The following is a 13,544-nucleotide window of genomic DNA, read 5'->3' on the forward strand; positions in this document are numbered from 1 at the left end:
CCGCAGTGGCTGGCCATAGACGAGCTCCGCGGATGAGGACTGTAGGTCTTCCTTCGGTGCAGTCCTGATGCCAAGCATCACCCACGGGAGCTTGTCGACCCAGTTGCTGTCCTTGAGGCCGGCACGAAGAGAAGCTTTCATGGACCTATGAAATCTTTCACAGAGTCCATTAGCCTGCGGGTGGTATGCAGTCGTGCGGTGAAGTTTGGCTCCGAGGCTCTGGGCCACCGCGTTCCACAGCTCAGACGTGAACTGCGCGCCCCGGTCAGAGGATATGTCCGAAGGGGTGCCGAAACGGGCAACCCAGGTGCCGATAAATGCCCGTGTCATCTCGACAGATGCCAACGATGTTAGTGGCACAGCCTCGGGCCAACGGGTGGTCCTGTCAACCATGGTCAACAGGTAGGTGAAACCCTGAGAGGAGGGCAGAGGGCCAACCAGATCCACGTTAACATGGTCAAAACGCCTCTCTGGCACCGGGAACAACTCTAGCGGGGCTTTAGTGTGGCGATGTATTTTGGCCCGTTGGCACTCAAGGCAAGTGGTAGCCCAGTCTCTTACATCCTTTTTGAGGCCGCGCCAAACAAACTTCGCCACCACCAGCCTCTGTGACGCTTTCGAACCGGGGTGGGAGAGACCGTGGATGGCATCAAAGACGCGTCGTCTCCACCCCGTGGGAACGATCGGCCGAGGACTGCCTGTGGAGACGTCACACATGAGCGTGGTGCCGGCTTCTCCAAAAACCACATCCTCTATTTTCAGACCTGTAGTCGAGGTCTTCAGGATGTGCACGTCTGGGTCTGTGGTCTGGTCCGCTGCCATGTGGCTGTAATCCAAACCAAGATGGACTGCCCCTGCCACCGCCCGTGACAGGCAGTCCGCCACCTGGTTGTCCTTACCGGCCACGTGCTGTAAATCCGTGGTGAACTCGGAAATGTAAGACATATGACGTTGCTAGCGGGCGGACCACGGCTCGGCCACTTTGGCCATGGCGAAAACCAGTGGCTTGTGGTCGACAAAGGCGGTGAAGTGTCGACCTTCCAGCAGGAAACGAAAGTGTCTGATGGCGAGGTAGAGACCCAGCAGCTCCCGGTCGAAAGTGCTGTACTTACGCTCGTTAGCGCGCAGCTGGCGGCTGAAGAAAGCAAGGGGCTGCCAGGCCCCGCCTACCCACTGCTCGTAGACAGCACCGACAGCGTAGTCAGAGGTGTCCGAGGTGATGGCGATGGAGGCTGTGGCTGAAGGATGTGCCAGCATGGTGGCCTGCGCCAGGGCTGCCTTAGTGTCAGCAAAAGCCTTGTCCCTGCCCTCAGTCCAGTCCACAGCGTGCGTGGGTTTACCTTTCAAGGCCTCGTGCAAGGGCTGCATGAGCTGAGCGGCTCGAGGGATGAAACGGTGGTAAAAGTTCACCATGCCGAGGAACTCCTGCAGGGCTTTCACGGTGAGCGGGCGTGGAAACTGTGTGACCGCCTCCACCTTTGATGGGAGAGGGACTGCACCGTCCTTGGTGACTCTGTGTCCCAGGAAGTCGATGGTGGAGAGACCAAACTGGCACTTGGCAGGGTTAACAATCAGGCCATGTTGGTTGAGCCGCTCGAAAAGCGTTCGGAGGTGCGACAGGTGCTGAGATTTGGACGTGCTTGCTACCAGAATGTCGTCCAAATACACAAAAAGAAAAGGCAGGTCACGTAAAACAGAGTCCATGATGCGCTGGAAAGATTGGGCTGAGTTTTTAAGGCCGAACGGCATCCTTAAGAACTCAAAAAGACCAAACGGCGTAATCACTGCTGTTTTTGAAATGTCCAGTGAGTGCATGGGCACCTGATGATAGCCCCGGACGAGGTCCACTTTAGAAAAAATCACCATACCGGCCAGGTGTGCTGAAAAATCCTGTATGTTCGGGACTGGGTATCGGTCAGGTGTCGTTGCCTCATTAAGCCTCCGGTAGTCGCCACATGGGCGCCAGCCGCCACCAGATTTGGGGACGATGTGAAGGGGTGACGCCCACGGGCTGTCGGATCGGCGGACTATGCCGAGGCGTTCCATGTTGGAAAACTCAGCCTTAGCAATGGCAAGCTTGGTCGGGTCGAGGCGCTGAGCACGGGCGTAGACGGGTGGACCAGTAGTGGCGATATGGTGCTCCACACCATGCTCCACGGCCGACGCAGAGAAAGTGGGCTGAGTGAGTGCTGGAAAACTAGCCAGTAAACAGTGGAAGTCATCCGATGGTGAGAGCATGCTAGACAGTCGTATGGATTCAGCACCGCTGAGCGTGCACGTTTACGAGCAGAACGTGACAGCGTCGATCAAACGACGGTTCTTAACATCCACCAACAGTCCATGCGCACACAAAAAATCAGCGCCAAGGAGGGGAACGGCGATTTTTGCCGTGACAAAATCCCAGCCAAATCGACGCCCTTCGAAACACAAGTCAATGTACCTTGTTCCATACGTGCGGATGGGGGTCCCATTAGCCGCTTCCATCGGGGGGCCATGGCCGTCGGTCACCATGTCCAAACGGGATGCAGGCAGGACGCTCCTCTGTGCACCCGTGTCGCACAGGAAACGTCGTCCGGAGATGCTGTCACGGATAAAAAACAGCTTGCCTACGCGGCCGATGCTCATGGCCACTACTGAGCGGCGGCCCTGGCGTTTCCCAACCCGCCGAAACTGCATGGCGAGCGGCATTTAAGAGCCTTCGGTCCAAACTTCTCGTGATAGAAGCACAAGCCTGAAGAAGACTGCTGTGGGCCTGAAGATTGCTGCCGACCCGAAGACTGCTGCCGACGAGAAGAGGTTGCTGCGACGAGTGTGGAATCCGCCATTGTCACCGGAGCGCCGTGCGTGGGGAGAAACGCGGCCATGACACAGTGCCCTTGACTTGCCAGGAAAAATTTATCAGCCTCTTCAGCCAGTGTTCGACAATCAGTGATGGTGGTGTTGGCCAGTGCAGCTCTGACTTGGGAAGGCAGCTGACGCAGGAAAAGTTGGGTGAAAAGAAAATCGGGTCTGTGCTCACCCAGGAGATCCAGCATGCGGTCCATGAGCTCGGACGGTTTGCTGTCACCTAGCCCTTGGAGGGAGAACAGCCTGCTAGCTCTCTCAGCGTCGGACAGTTCAGAAGTCTTTAGCAGGTGGGCTTTGAGCGCCGCATATTTCTCCGTAGCTGGAGGATGCTTCAGGAGACTCACCACTCGGGTCGCCGTTGAGTAACCGAGAGCTGACACAACGTAGTAGTACCGTGTTGTATCCGTGGTTATGTCCCGCAGCGCGAACTGCGCTTCCGTCTGAGCGAACCATGACGACGCTGAAGATTCCCAGAATTCGGGGAGTTTGAGGGTAACAGCGTCATGCCATGGTCGAGTCGTGTTTGCGAATACGTCCAGCAAACAGGCGTCGGGGTCACCAGTGTGGAAGTTGCATTAAAACGCAAAACACAATTCCTCAAGTTGAGCACACAAGTGTGTGTCTCGTTTATTCCGTATCACAAAAACGAATGAACACAAGATGGCGCTGCCCAGATACCAAACCCGCATGGGGCTCCACGTCACAAACAGCAACACAACACTCAAAGGGACCGCGATCCCGGAACAGTCACACCGATGTGTGTGACTCATTACTTTAATAATTGTGTAAAGAACTACACCAGGAACAAGGGTGAATTATGATATCACATTCACTACAATATATTCAGTGCATTTCAGAGAAAGGTTATGCCTGTTATCAGCCTCAGTACGAAGCAAAATCTCTGAGCAACATCTCAGTATCTGTGTGAGTGTGGACAGTGATTCTGAAGTGGTTCTGGTTGGGGAGCCGGTACCTTTTCATCTTGCTCACTGAAGGCGCCGTCCTCCTCGCCACACTTCTTATTGATGGCCTGAGCCACTCCGACCACCTGGCAGAGACAACACAACACATGAGACTTATTGTGCATCAGAAGCTGTGTTGACTTCTGATCGACATGATGTCATGGGTAGGGATGGGTAACGTTTTTCTTTTTCTTTCCGATACCGGTGCTAAACAGTGGCGGCTGGTGATATTTGGGGGGGGGGGGGGGGGGGGCGCCGTTTAAATAGCACTCAACAATGAGAAGAAAACAGGTTTTGAGTAGAATATCGTAAAAAACAAACCTTTATTTCAAGAAAACACCGTGCTCAACACTGTCCAATAACAACTATCAACAAACTGTAACTTTGGGCATGAGAGGTTCAGAGCAGAATGCTTTAAGAAACATTGGGTTGGGTTTCAGAGGTTTACAGAATAAAAGAGTATCACCCTCACATGAAAGAGGTTCAGAGCAGAATAGAGTCAGAAAGAGATCACATGTTACATTGGGTGTTTGACAGAGTAGACCCCACTACTAGTAAAGAAAAGTAGCCCTCCTCTCTTTAAAGTTGGCAAACTTCTCAATAACTCTCTGGTTAAAGTCAATCATGTCTGTGACTAGCCTTTTTTCCATCATTCTTGAGGTTAAGTGTCTGTTTTTCCGAACTTCTTCGTTGTGTTTTCGATGCCATTTCGGTATCCTTCGTTGAGCTGCTCTGCTCTACTCTTCAAACTGGGTTAGCTTCATGCTGTTCGCTAGTTAGCTTCATGCTGTTAGCTAGATAGCTTCATGCTGTTAGCTAGATGGCTGCGGCAAGATACGTTTACACTTGTCGGTGAAGTGCTTTAGATCCCTCACCCTGTTGTAGTCCACAGTGTTTCAGTCCCAGGACTTTGGAACAACAGACAGGGGAAACTAAACAGCGCATTACTCACTGAGCCTCCAGCTCCGGTTAGCAACTTGCTCGCGTAGATACGAGGAGCTCTCTGGGCTGTGAGGGAACGATAACGGTCTCTGATTGGACGAATAGTCCAGTCACGTAAAATAAGAAACAATGTCATTGGCCAGGGCGCACATTTCTGCGCCCGAAGATTCACGTTTCATCCGCCAATGAGAAGCTGTCCTTGCCCAACGACCGTGAAATGTTTGCTCGCTGCCGTACACACACGTTTGGCCGGCGCCCTTAAAAGGGGGAGGGGCTTCTCTCAGTGATGATGAGTGGCGATTGGCGATATATTATTTTTGGTCACATTTAACTTAAGTGGTTGTTGACAGGGGCTTACACACACATTTAGCGTGTCAACACGGTGTATTTCTTATTTAAATTATTTGGTATATAATATTTTTTTCTTCTTCTTTTTCTTTTTTCATCTCAAAATGTTAAGAGGGGCGGCGCACTAGCGCACTCTATGGACGCATCATCATGAGCAATGAGCCGTCTCCATCACAACCAACCCATCTGCTGAAGACGAGCATGAAAGACCTGGAAGAAGCTCAGTGGTCAGACCTTCTCTGCCTGTGGATGTTACACTGGGCTGGACCAACAGGAAGCCGGCGTCCATGTGGATGAACCACAGCCCACTGGTTCACGTACCATCAGACCTCCTGTGGAGCTACAGTTGGACTTACCTCCTCTTTGTGGTTCTTGATGGGAAGGCAGAGGATGCTCTGGGTTTTGTAGCCTGTGATCATGTCCACCTCAGCATTGAACCGGTGGTCCTGGGGAGGCAATACACACACTTACCACAGGTTTAAGATCTGCTTTTAAAAATCATAGATGGATCGGCCCCTGCTTTTGGCCTCTGATATTGTTAATGCTCACCTACTGAAACAATAAACCATTCTTATAAACTGTTTGCTGCACAGTGGTTTTTCCACATGCAGAACGATCGTCTGCTTGGCATCTGAAGAGTCTGGAAGACGAGGTCTTTATTGATCAACTGTAGCGTTATGTTAAAGGTTATTTACTCCTTCCATTAGTGTGAAGGGTTACAGGGTCACCTACAAAATGTCCTGCTTACGACTTCCGTGTAGTATTTTCCACAGGAAGTGATTTGGGACAATCACCTACTGGAGGTAGTTACTGTATATTTCAGGAAGGATGAAATATAGCACTGGATATCTTCCATCTCTCGCACACGCAGGTCGAGTATTAATAACAACAAAGTCACCTGTGACCTCGGATGACCCCCCCCCCCCCCCCGTCGGGTAGAAGTTCCGGTGTCATCCCCAGATCACTTCCCTTTTCATCTTCTCGCAACGCAGGCTAACGAGGTTACTACGTTAGCATCAGCTAAGGCTGTAATTATAAAGAAGTTTAACTCTAAAGCTCGTCGCGGGGAGCCTTGGGACCAACTGGTCGGAGTTGCGATCTCTCGCAAAGGCTGCGACGAGTTCTCCCTCTGAGGAGGAAGACGGCGCGTTTCCTCTACGGCGGACCGTCGAGTCGGGAGGGACTAATGAAAACAGATCTCCTGGAAGCAGTATCAGGTTCTGCAGTAGCACATGAACACACATAAACACACACACACAGACACACACACACATATACACACACACACACATGAACACACAGACACATGAACACACGCACATGAGCACGCACACCCACACACATATATACACAAAACCACACAAACACACATACACAACACATGAACACACACATACACTAACACTGAAGTCAGCCACATGACCAAACACATGCATGTGATCGCAGGCCGCTCCATCCATACACACACACACACTCACACACAACCACACACACACACACACACACACACACACACACACATCTGCTTCTTTTTGAAGACACTTCCAGACACACACATGCACGACGGACATTTTTCCATCCCATCCTTACAAATACACAACTTTCAGAATCAGATTTCCAGAACACTCAGTTCCCCATTCATACAAACAACAGTGGAGAGCAGCTGGAAGGGTCAAAGGTTAGAGGTCAATCTGCAGAGGTCACACTATTGAAATCCAATCGGCGTAAGGGAGTAAAAGGTTACGGGTAAACTCTTCCATATGTTTTCATGGCGTTGATCTGCCCGTTCACACACCCACCCACCAATGAACAGGATGTGGTTAGCCTAGCTTAGCATGACTGGAAACTAGCTAGCTTGGCTCTGTCAACGGTTGAGGAACACATTCCATCAACCGCCAATGTAAAATGGCTGAGTTGTAGTTTAAGGGGAACTTGTTTCCTGGAACTGGTTGTAGTTCAGGAGTAGGGATGGGAATCGAGAACCGGTTCTGTTTTAGAACCGGTTCCCAGTGAACCGATTGTTTGGGATCGTCAGCCAAATTCTTTCACGGTTCTGATAACGGTCCTCTGTGGCGTTGCGCATGCGCGAACTTTTTTAGTTTCTTCTTCAGACTGCAGCAAACATGGCAACTAGGTAGAGGCGTTCTAAAGTTTGGCTCTATTTCACACGACAAAAAGTGCTAGTGTGAGGTGAGTGTGCTCACCTGTGTGCGCGCATTACGGCTGAGCGCTGTGAGCGCTGCGCGTGCAGACAGCATTTAACGGAGCGGAGCATTGCGTGCGCTCTGATCGCTCTTTTAATGAAGTATCGATACTAAAAATATGCTAAATCACATCGTTTTTAGCGTATGGGTACTTTGTTAGTATCGCTACACCGTGCAGCGTGACAGCAGCAGATGTAGCGGGCTAACATTCAAGCTAACCTAACTTCCCAAACGCTGTCGACATCTGAACGCTGATTGGCCGAGACGCGACACGTCCCATCAAAGATGTTTTATTGCGAAGAGCACCACTTCACATTTTCTCCACGTCTCACTGCAATCTCAACGGCAGCGGGCAGGGTAAAAAAAATAATAAATCGGAACACGTCTCTGGTATTGTTCAGGGGGGCGGTCCAAATGTGGAGGCGGGCCGTAGTTTGGGGACCACTGGTCCAAGGTAAACTCCTCCAAAGTGATCACAACCACTCACTGTGTTAAGCAATTTGCCTTTATTGTGTGTAGTCGATCAAGTTATCTTCTGTCCCTTCGTTTGAAGCATACATTTTAGCTCCGGCATTGGTCTCCCATTATTGATCACTTCACGTTTGGATAGTAATTTCTAGGAACATTTTTAAATTAAACAATACATTTTATTTAAGTTATGTAAGTTTTATTTTAAGTTCAAGAGGAATATGTAGAAATGTTTTTGGTTATTTAAAAAAATGTAAATGTGTATGTATACATACTGTATATGGTGTGTGCAGCATTATAGAAAATTATATAAAAGAATATTAATGTAAATAAACCCGTTTGTGCTCTTTTTTTCACCCCTTGCCCAATAAGAATCGATAAAAGAATCGATAAGGAATCGAATCGATAAGCAGGAATCGATAAGGCATCGGAATCGTTAAAATCTTATCAATTCTCATCCCTATTCAGGAGTCTCCCCCATATCGTAGTAACAGATGTCCGAGGGTCGTTGGTTCGACCCGGGACTGAAGTGTTGAAACCGGATCACACAAGAGGTCAGTACACTGACACTGCCAGGGGTCAAATGTGGTGAGGACCAAGTCTCCAGAGGACCTACTTGGCCTTCTTTGGACGCCCCCCTCCCCCCTCAAGTCTGTGCTCCGTCAGCACCAACCAACACATGTACCAAATAATACAAAACACACACACATACAAGCACCTCCAGCATCCTTTCTGAGCCCAGCAGATCATCATTTAGGATCCTCACCTCGTAAGCATTCTTGATATTGAGCGGCTGCCCCGTGGCGGCCACATGTCCCACAATGCCCTTGTTCCACTCCAGCCGGATGCAGTTACTTGAGGACTCCTCCAGTGTGGACCCCTCGGCTACGTCGAACAGGCGGCTGACCAAGAATTTCCTGTTAGAGCTGTCCTCGCCTACCTGGGACATAACACACACACAAACACACACACACACACACACACACACACACACACAGCAGGTGGTCATTCAACTGATGTGAAGAAGAAAGGAAACAGCTGTGCCCGTTCAGTCGGCTCACACTACAAACACAGCAGAGAACACGTTGAAATACATAATCTAATATTTAAATCTAATGAAATGAAACTAGATATCTGCCAGGTGTGTCGATTGGTCAATTCAAGGGTTCATTCAAGCTTCGGGTCCATTCTTTTGTCAATGAATGTACAACCCAAAATATGATGTGGTTTGGTGCAGCCGGATGTGGGGTTGGCCCGTGGACAGACTCAGAGATGCACACACACACTCATGTACACACTCGACTAATCATATTATCTCCTGACGGAGATGGATCAAATAATGACAATGCCAGTCATTTAAAGGGACGGTGTTACTAGAATTGATTATTACCAGTAATGTTATACTTTACACAGACAGGTGCAAACTACTGACACCTTTCTGTGAGAGTGAGTATAGGGGCTCCACACAGTTTACCCACAACCCTCGGCGGTCCTACCAGGAACAGTGAGTAGCGGTCTGCGGCGATCAGCTCATTGATGTGCAGGAAGATCTTGTGGCACAGTGCTGTCACATCCAGATGACTCGACACGTCCTTCACCAGCTCCAGAAGCCTGGCGCAGCGATCCACCCCGCCGGCACCACCCGTCCCGCTGACACCACCCTCACCCATTACCGAGCCCCTCAGAGGGACCGTCTCGCGGTCGGCGTCGCTCAGGAAGGTCAGAGAGCCCTCGGAGTCTTTCACCACGATGGGTCTGAGCGGCCGGTCGAACTCGGAGGCTGAGATCTTGCGAGTCGGGGTGCCGGGGGCCGGGCTGGGGACCGTGGCCGGGGAGGGGCAGCGGTTGTCCAGGAGGCAGAGTGTGGGGTGGGGGTTGGAGTCAGCAGAGGACTGGTGGGCCCGCTGATGTGGAGGGTTTTCTTTGGATGCGGATGGCGGGATGGAGTGGACGCGCTCAGCGAACCAGTCGTTCACCATCTCTCTGTCCAGAGACACGAGGGGTCAGTGACACGTCGAAACACAACGGTTCTGTACTGGAGCTCAGCTTACCTGCACATTAAGGAATGAAATACCACCTGCGACCTACATCACATGTAGTCCTGACTAAGAGAGCATGTCATTTAACGCCTCCTACATATCCAGGTGAACATACGCAGACATTCTTGGTAGAATATCGATCAATTGATTAAATACTTGAATCCACACACAGGTACACTATGATTAGAGTGGCTAATCAGCCTGAAAACCTCCAAAAACATCCATCCAAAACAGTTTATGATATTTATGCTGCAATTTTAACCAAAATGATAAATCTGGACTTCAAAATACAGCATTGTGAAAATATATTGTACCTTATCCTAAAAGTATGGACAATAATGTGGCTTCCGCAAATATTCTTTCATCTCTTTCATAATTACCTCTCACCCTAACCTCCAAACATGTTCAACGCTCATTAAATACAGTTTGCATAGCCGGCATTTACATTTGGTCGATTCTAATTATAACCCACAGATGTCCTGTTTGAACTCTCCACAAGAGGTACGTTATTTAAAAGTAGAATAGTATTACATTTGTTCTGGGTTGAAAATAGTCATTTATATTTTGTAATCCGACGTATGGAACTCTCTTGACAGTCGAACCTGGAGACACCATTCATGCATTTGAGGTGGTGTCCCTGTTTTCATGCTTTCCAAAGTTTTGTTTTGTATTCATGTCTTCTTCTCCCTAACCTTTTGATAAAGCAGTCTCTAGACGAGAGATGACCCTTTGTACCTGTGGCCAGCAGATAGCAACAGGTCTGAGCAGACAGAGGTCAGTGAGTGTGACTCCTGAGGTAAACACATGTCGTAGAATAGCGTCAGCAGTCAGTCGACATCATGTGGTGAGCCGAGGTGTCACATGTGCTCGATGGTAATGGACCCGCACTTGTAGAGATCTCTTTTGGTCATGACCCAACATGGACGAGCAGAGTCTCTGATGTCATTATGGAGAACACATCGTCTGGTCAACATGTGGGTCATGTGACTCATTCTTCTCTCACAGCTAACGAGGACAGAAACAGGTGCTACCCGTGGGATTAACCATGACTGCTTAGGCCAATCAAACATCCAGCAGTTATCTGACTGCATGGGGGAGCCGGTCAGGTTGAGAGGTGTGGCTCGATCAATACTTCTCAAAGAAACGCCTCTCAACCACAACCGCTCCTGCACTGACACGCCTCTTCGTGCAAACAGCAGGAGAGAAACACATATGACACTCCTGTTCACAGGAACTATTTTGAGAATGAGATAATGTGTGTTGCAGTCACTGGAGGACGTTACCATGGGGGTTAAGTGCATAAATGGGTCTGAAGGGGGTTGTAACCAATACAAACAGACTGGGAGAGTCCGGCTGAGCACTTCCAGATCCCAACATGCTGCTGCTCAAAAACACATATCTCCAAAGGCGGATTCAGAATCTGTGTCTGCGTCAGAAATGAAACAGAACGACTGGCAGCAGTAAAAGTTAATGATTTAGAGAACCTGTGAGACTCTCAGAGCCGTTGCTGATAGTGGAGAGGATGGTGAAAGGAACCGCTGTGAGAGAGCAGACCCCCTACCACGGGACAGGGTTCTGCAGCCCGCTGGCCTCAATGAGAGGTTCAGGGTCAATGAGAGGTTCAGGGTTCTGCAGCCCCCTGGCCTCCATGAGAGGTTCAGGGTTATGCAGCCCCCTGGCCTCCATGAGAGGTTCAGGGTCCCTCAGCCCCGTCCTCAATGAGAGGTTCAGGGTCAATGAGAGGTTCGGGGTTCTGCAGCCCCCTGGCCTCCATGAGAGGTTCAGGGTTCTGCAGCCCCCTGTCCTTCATGAGAGGTTCAGGGTCCCTCAGCCCCCTGTCCTCAATGAGAGGTTCAGGGTCCCTCAGCCCCGTCCTCAATGAGAGGTTCAGGGTCCCTCAGCCCCCTGTCCTCAATAAGAGGTTCAGGGTCCCTCATCCCCGTCCTCAATGAGAGGTTCAGGGTCCCTCAGCCCCCTGTCCTCCATGAGAGGTTCAGGGTCCCTGATAACAGAGGAGCTGCTGTCCCATAGAAAGTCCTCATGGAGCTCTTTACCTCGACGCCTTCCTGGTGAAGTAAGAGTGGGTGAACTCCAGGTGGTCGTCCAGCCACGCTTCCACCCGGTCGCTCTCCCAGGAGCAGCCGTGGTCCTCCATGGCGTCCGAGTGTCCCGCTGCGCGCTCCGGTTACCAGTTACCGGTTACTACATTTACACGCGGAGCACATTAACCCGGAGAAAGAGGACAGAGCGCGGAGAGAGAGAGAGAGAGAGAGAGTGAGAGAGAGAGAGAGAGAGAGAGAGAGAGAGAGAGAGAGAGAGAGAGAGAGAGAGAGAGAGTGGAAGAGTGAGAGAGAGAGAGAGAGCTGCTGCGGGGCGCGCGGAGCAGAGAGCGACGACTGAGGCTTCCTGGTGGAGAGTGGAGAGAGAGAGAGAGTGTGTGTATGTGTGAGACCGGAGTGTGTGTTTGTGTGTGTGAGAGAGAGCGAGAGAGATTCCTTTAATTATAGGGGACTGCTCTCTCTCGCTCTCTTTATATATCTCTTTATGTATCTCTTATATATATATATATATTATATACATAGCTCCCCCCCCCCTCACCCAGTCCCCCCCCCCCCCATAGCTCCATAGAGACTTTGTCGGTCCCACGACCACTTAAACGTAAATTAATTAAATCAAAAATAAGCAGAAAATAACCAAGATAACCTTATAAAAGTTAACACTACTAATTCAGCAGTGCAACAAAACAGGACTATTAAATGTGGCCTCCTAAATATTAGATCTCTGTCGTCTAAAGCTGTGTTACTAAATGATTTAATATCAGATAATCACATTGATTCCTGTTTGGTAAATACAAGCGTCTTTTAAACCCAGATAACCCCGGATGACATCATAAGACCTGATCAAAACACATTATAGTACGTTAGAGAACCACATACAGCTGAGTGTGTACACGTCAATTAAAGAAAACATATTATCCATGTGAATGTACATTTAGAGGCTCAATCGAAGTTTCTCTCTCTCTCTCTCTCTCTCTCTCTCTCTCTCTCTCTCTCTCTCTCTCTCTCTCTCTCTCTCTCTCTTTCTTTACAGAAACAGCCCAAATAAGGTTTCCATAAAATAACCATTAACTATCTGGGGATCATAAAGGGACATTCCTGCCTTCTCCAATGAAAGACCTCATGTGGTCCCGAACACTCTTCTGATCTCTTAGAGAACCTGGTTACACTAAAAAAAAACGATTCAAGCCCTTCTTAGAGGTGACACATTTAAATATTGTTTGATACATTTAAATAAATCAATTACAAAACGAAGATATTTATATTGAATGGGTGTAACACAAAATGTAGGAATACTTTCATTTATTAGATTTATTTAGGTTACACTCACAAAAACGATTCAAGCCCTTCTTAGAGGTGACACATTTAAATATAGTTTGATAAATTTAAATAAATCAATTACAAAAATTGATATTTATATTTAATGGGTGTAACACAAAATGTATGAATACTTTCATTTATTAGATTTATTTAGGTTAGATGGTGTGCATATCAACTCAAAATAAATGTGTTTCATTGAGGACTACCCTTTGCGCATGCGCCTTCTGGAAATCAGTTGTTTGCATGAGGTGAAGACAATTTCAGGGCTGTACGGTGGTGTAGTGGCTAGCACTGTCACCTCACAGCCAGAGGGTCGTGGGTTCAATTCCCAGTTGGGGTGTTCCTTCTGTGTGGAGT

The 13,544-nt window shown here is 49.1% G+C and overlaps 1 protein-coding gene across 3 annotated transcripts in view; it reads right to left on the reverse strand.

Moving 5' to 3' along the window:
* pde5ab (phosphodiesterase 5A, cGMP-specific, b) overlaps window positions 1-13,544 on the reverse strand; it is a 64,890-nt gene that overhangs the window by 32,057 nt on the left and 19,289 nt on the right. Inside the window, exons 1-5 of one of the 3 annotated variants that reach the window (XM_056442596.1) lie at window positions 11,865-12,120; window positions 9,268-9,754; window positions 8,538-8,711; window positions 5,456-5,545; window positions 3,821-3,895 (exon numbers count right to left, since the gene is read on the reverse strand). In XM_056442596.1, the coding sequence (XP_056298571.1) occupies window positions 3,821-3,895; window positions 5,456-5,545; window positions 8,538-8,711; window positions 9,268-9,754; window positions 11,865-11,965 (927 nt within the window). In that variant the 5' untranslated portion in view covers window positions 11,966-12,120. Of the gene's footprint in view, window positions 1-3,820; window positions 3,896-5,455; window positions 5,546-8,537; window positions 8,712-9,267; window positions 9,755-11,864; window positions 12,121-13,544 lie in introns of those variants that run through there. The other 2 variants (XM_056442595.1, XM_056442597.1) reach the window with 2 other exon arrangements.

Source organism: Pseudoliparis swirei, chromosome 21 (assembly GCF_029220125.1).
Source record: "Pseudoliparis swirei isolate HS2019 ecotype Mariana Trench chromosome 21, NWPU_hadal_v1, whole genome shotgun sequence".
NCBI lineage: Eukaryota > Metazoa > Chordata > Actinopteri > Perciformes > Liparidae > Pseudoliparis > Pseudoliparis swirei.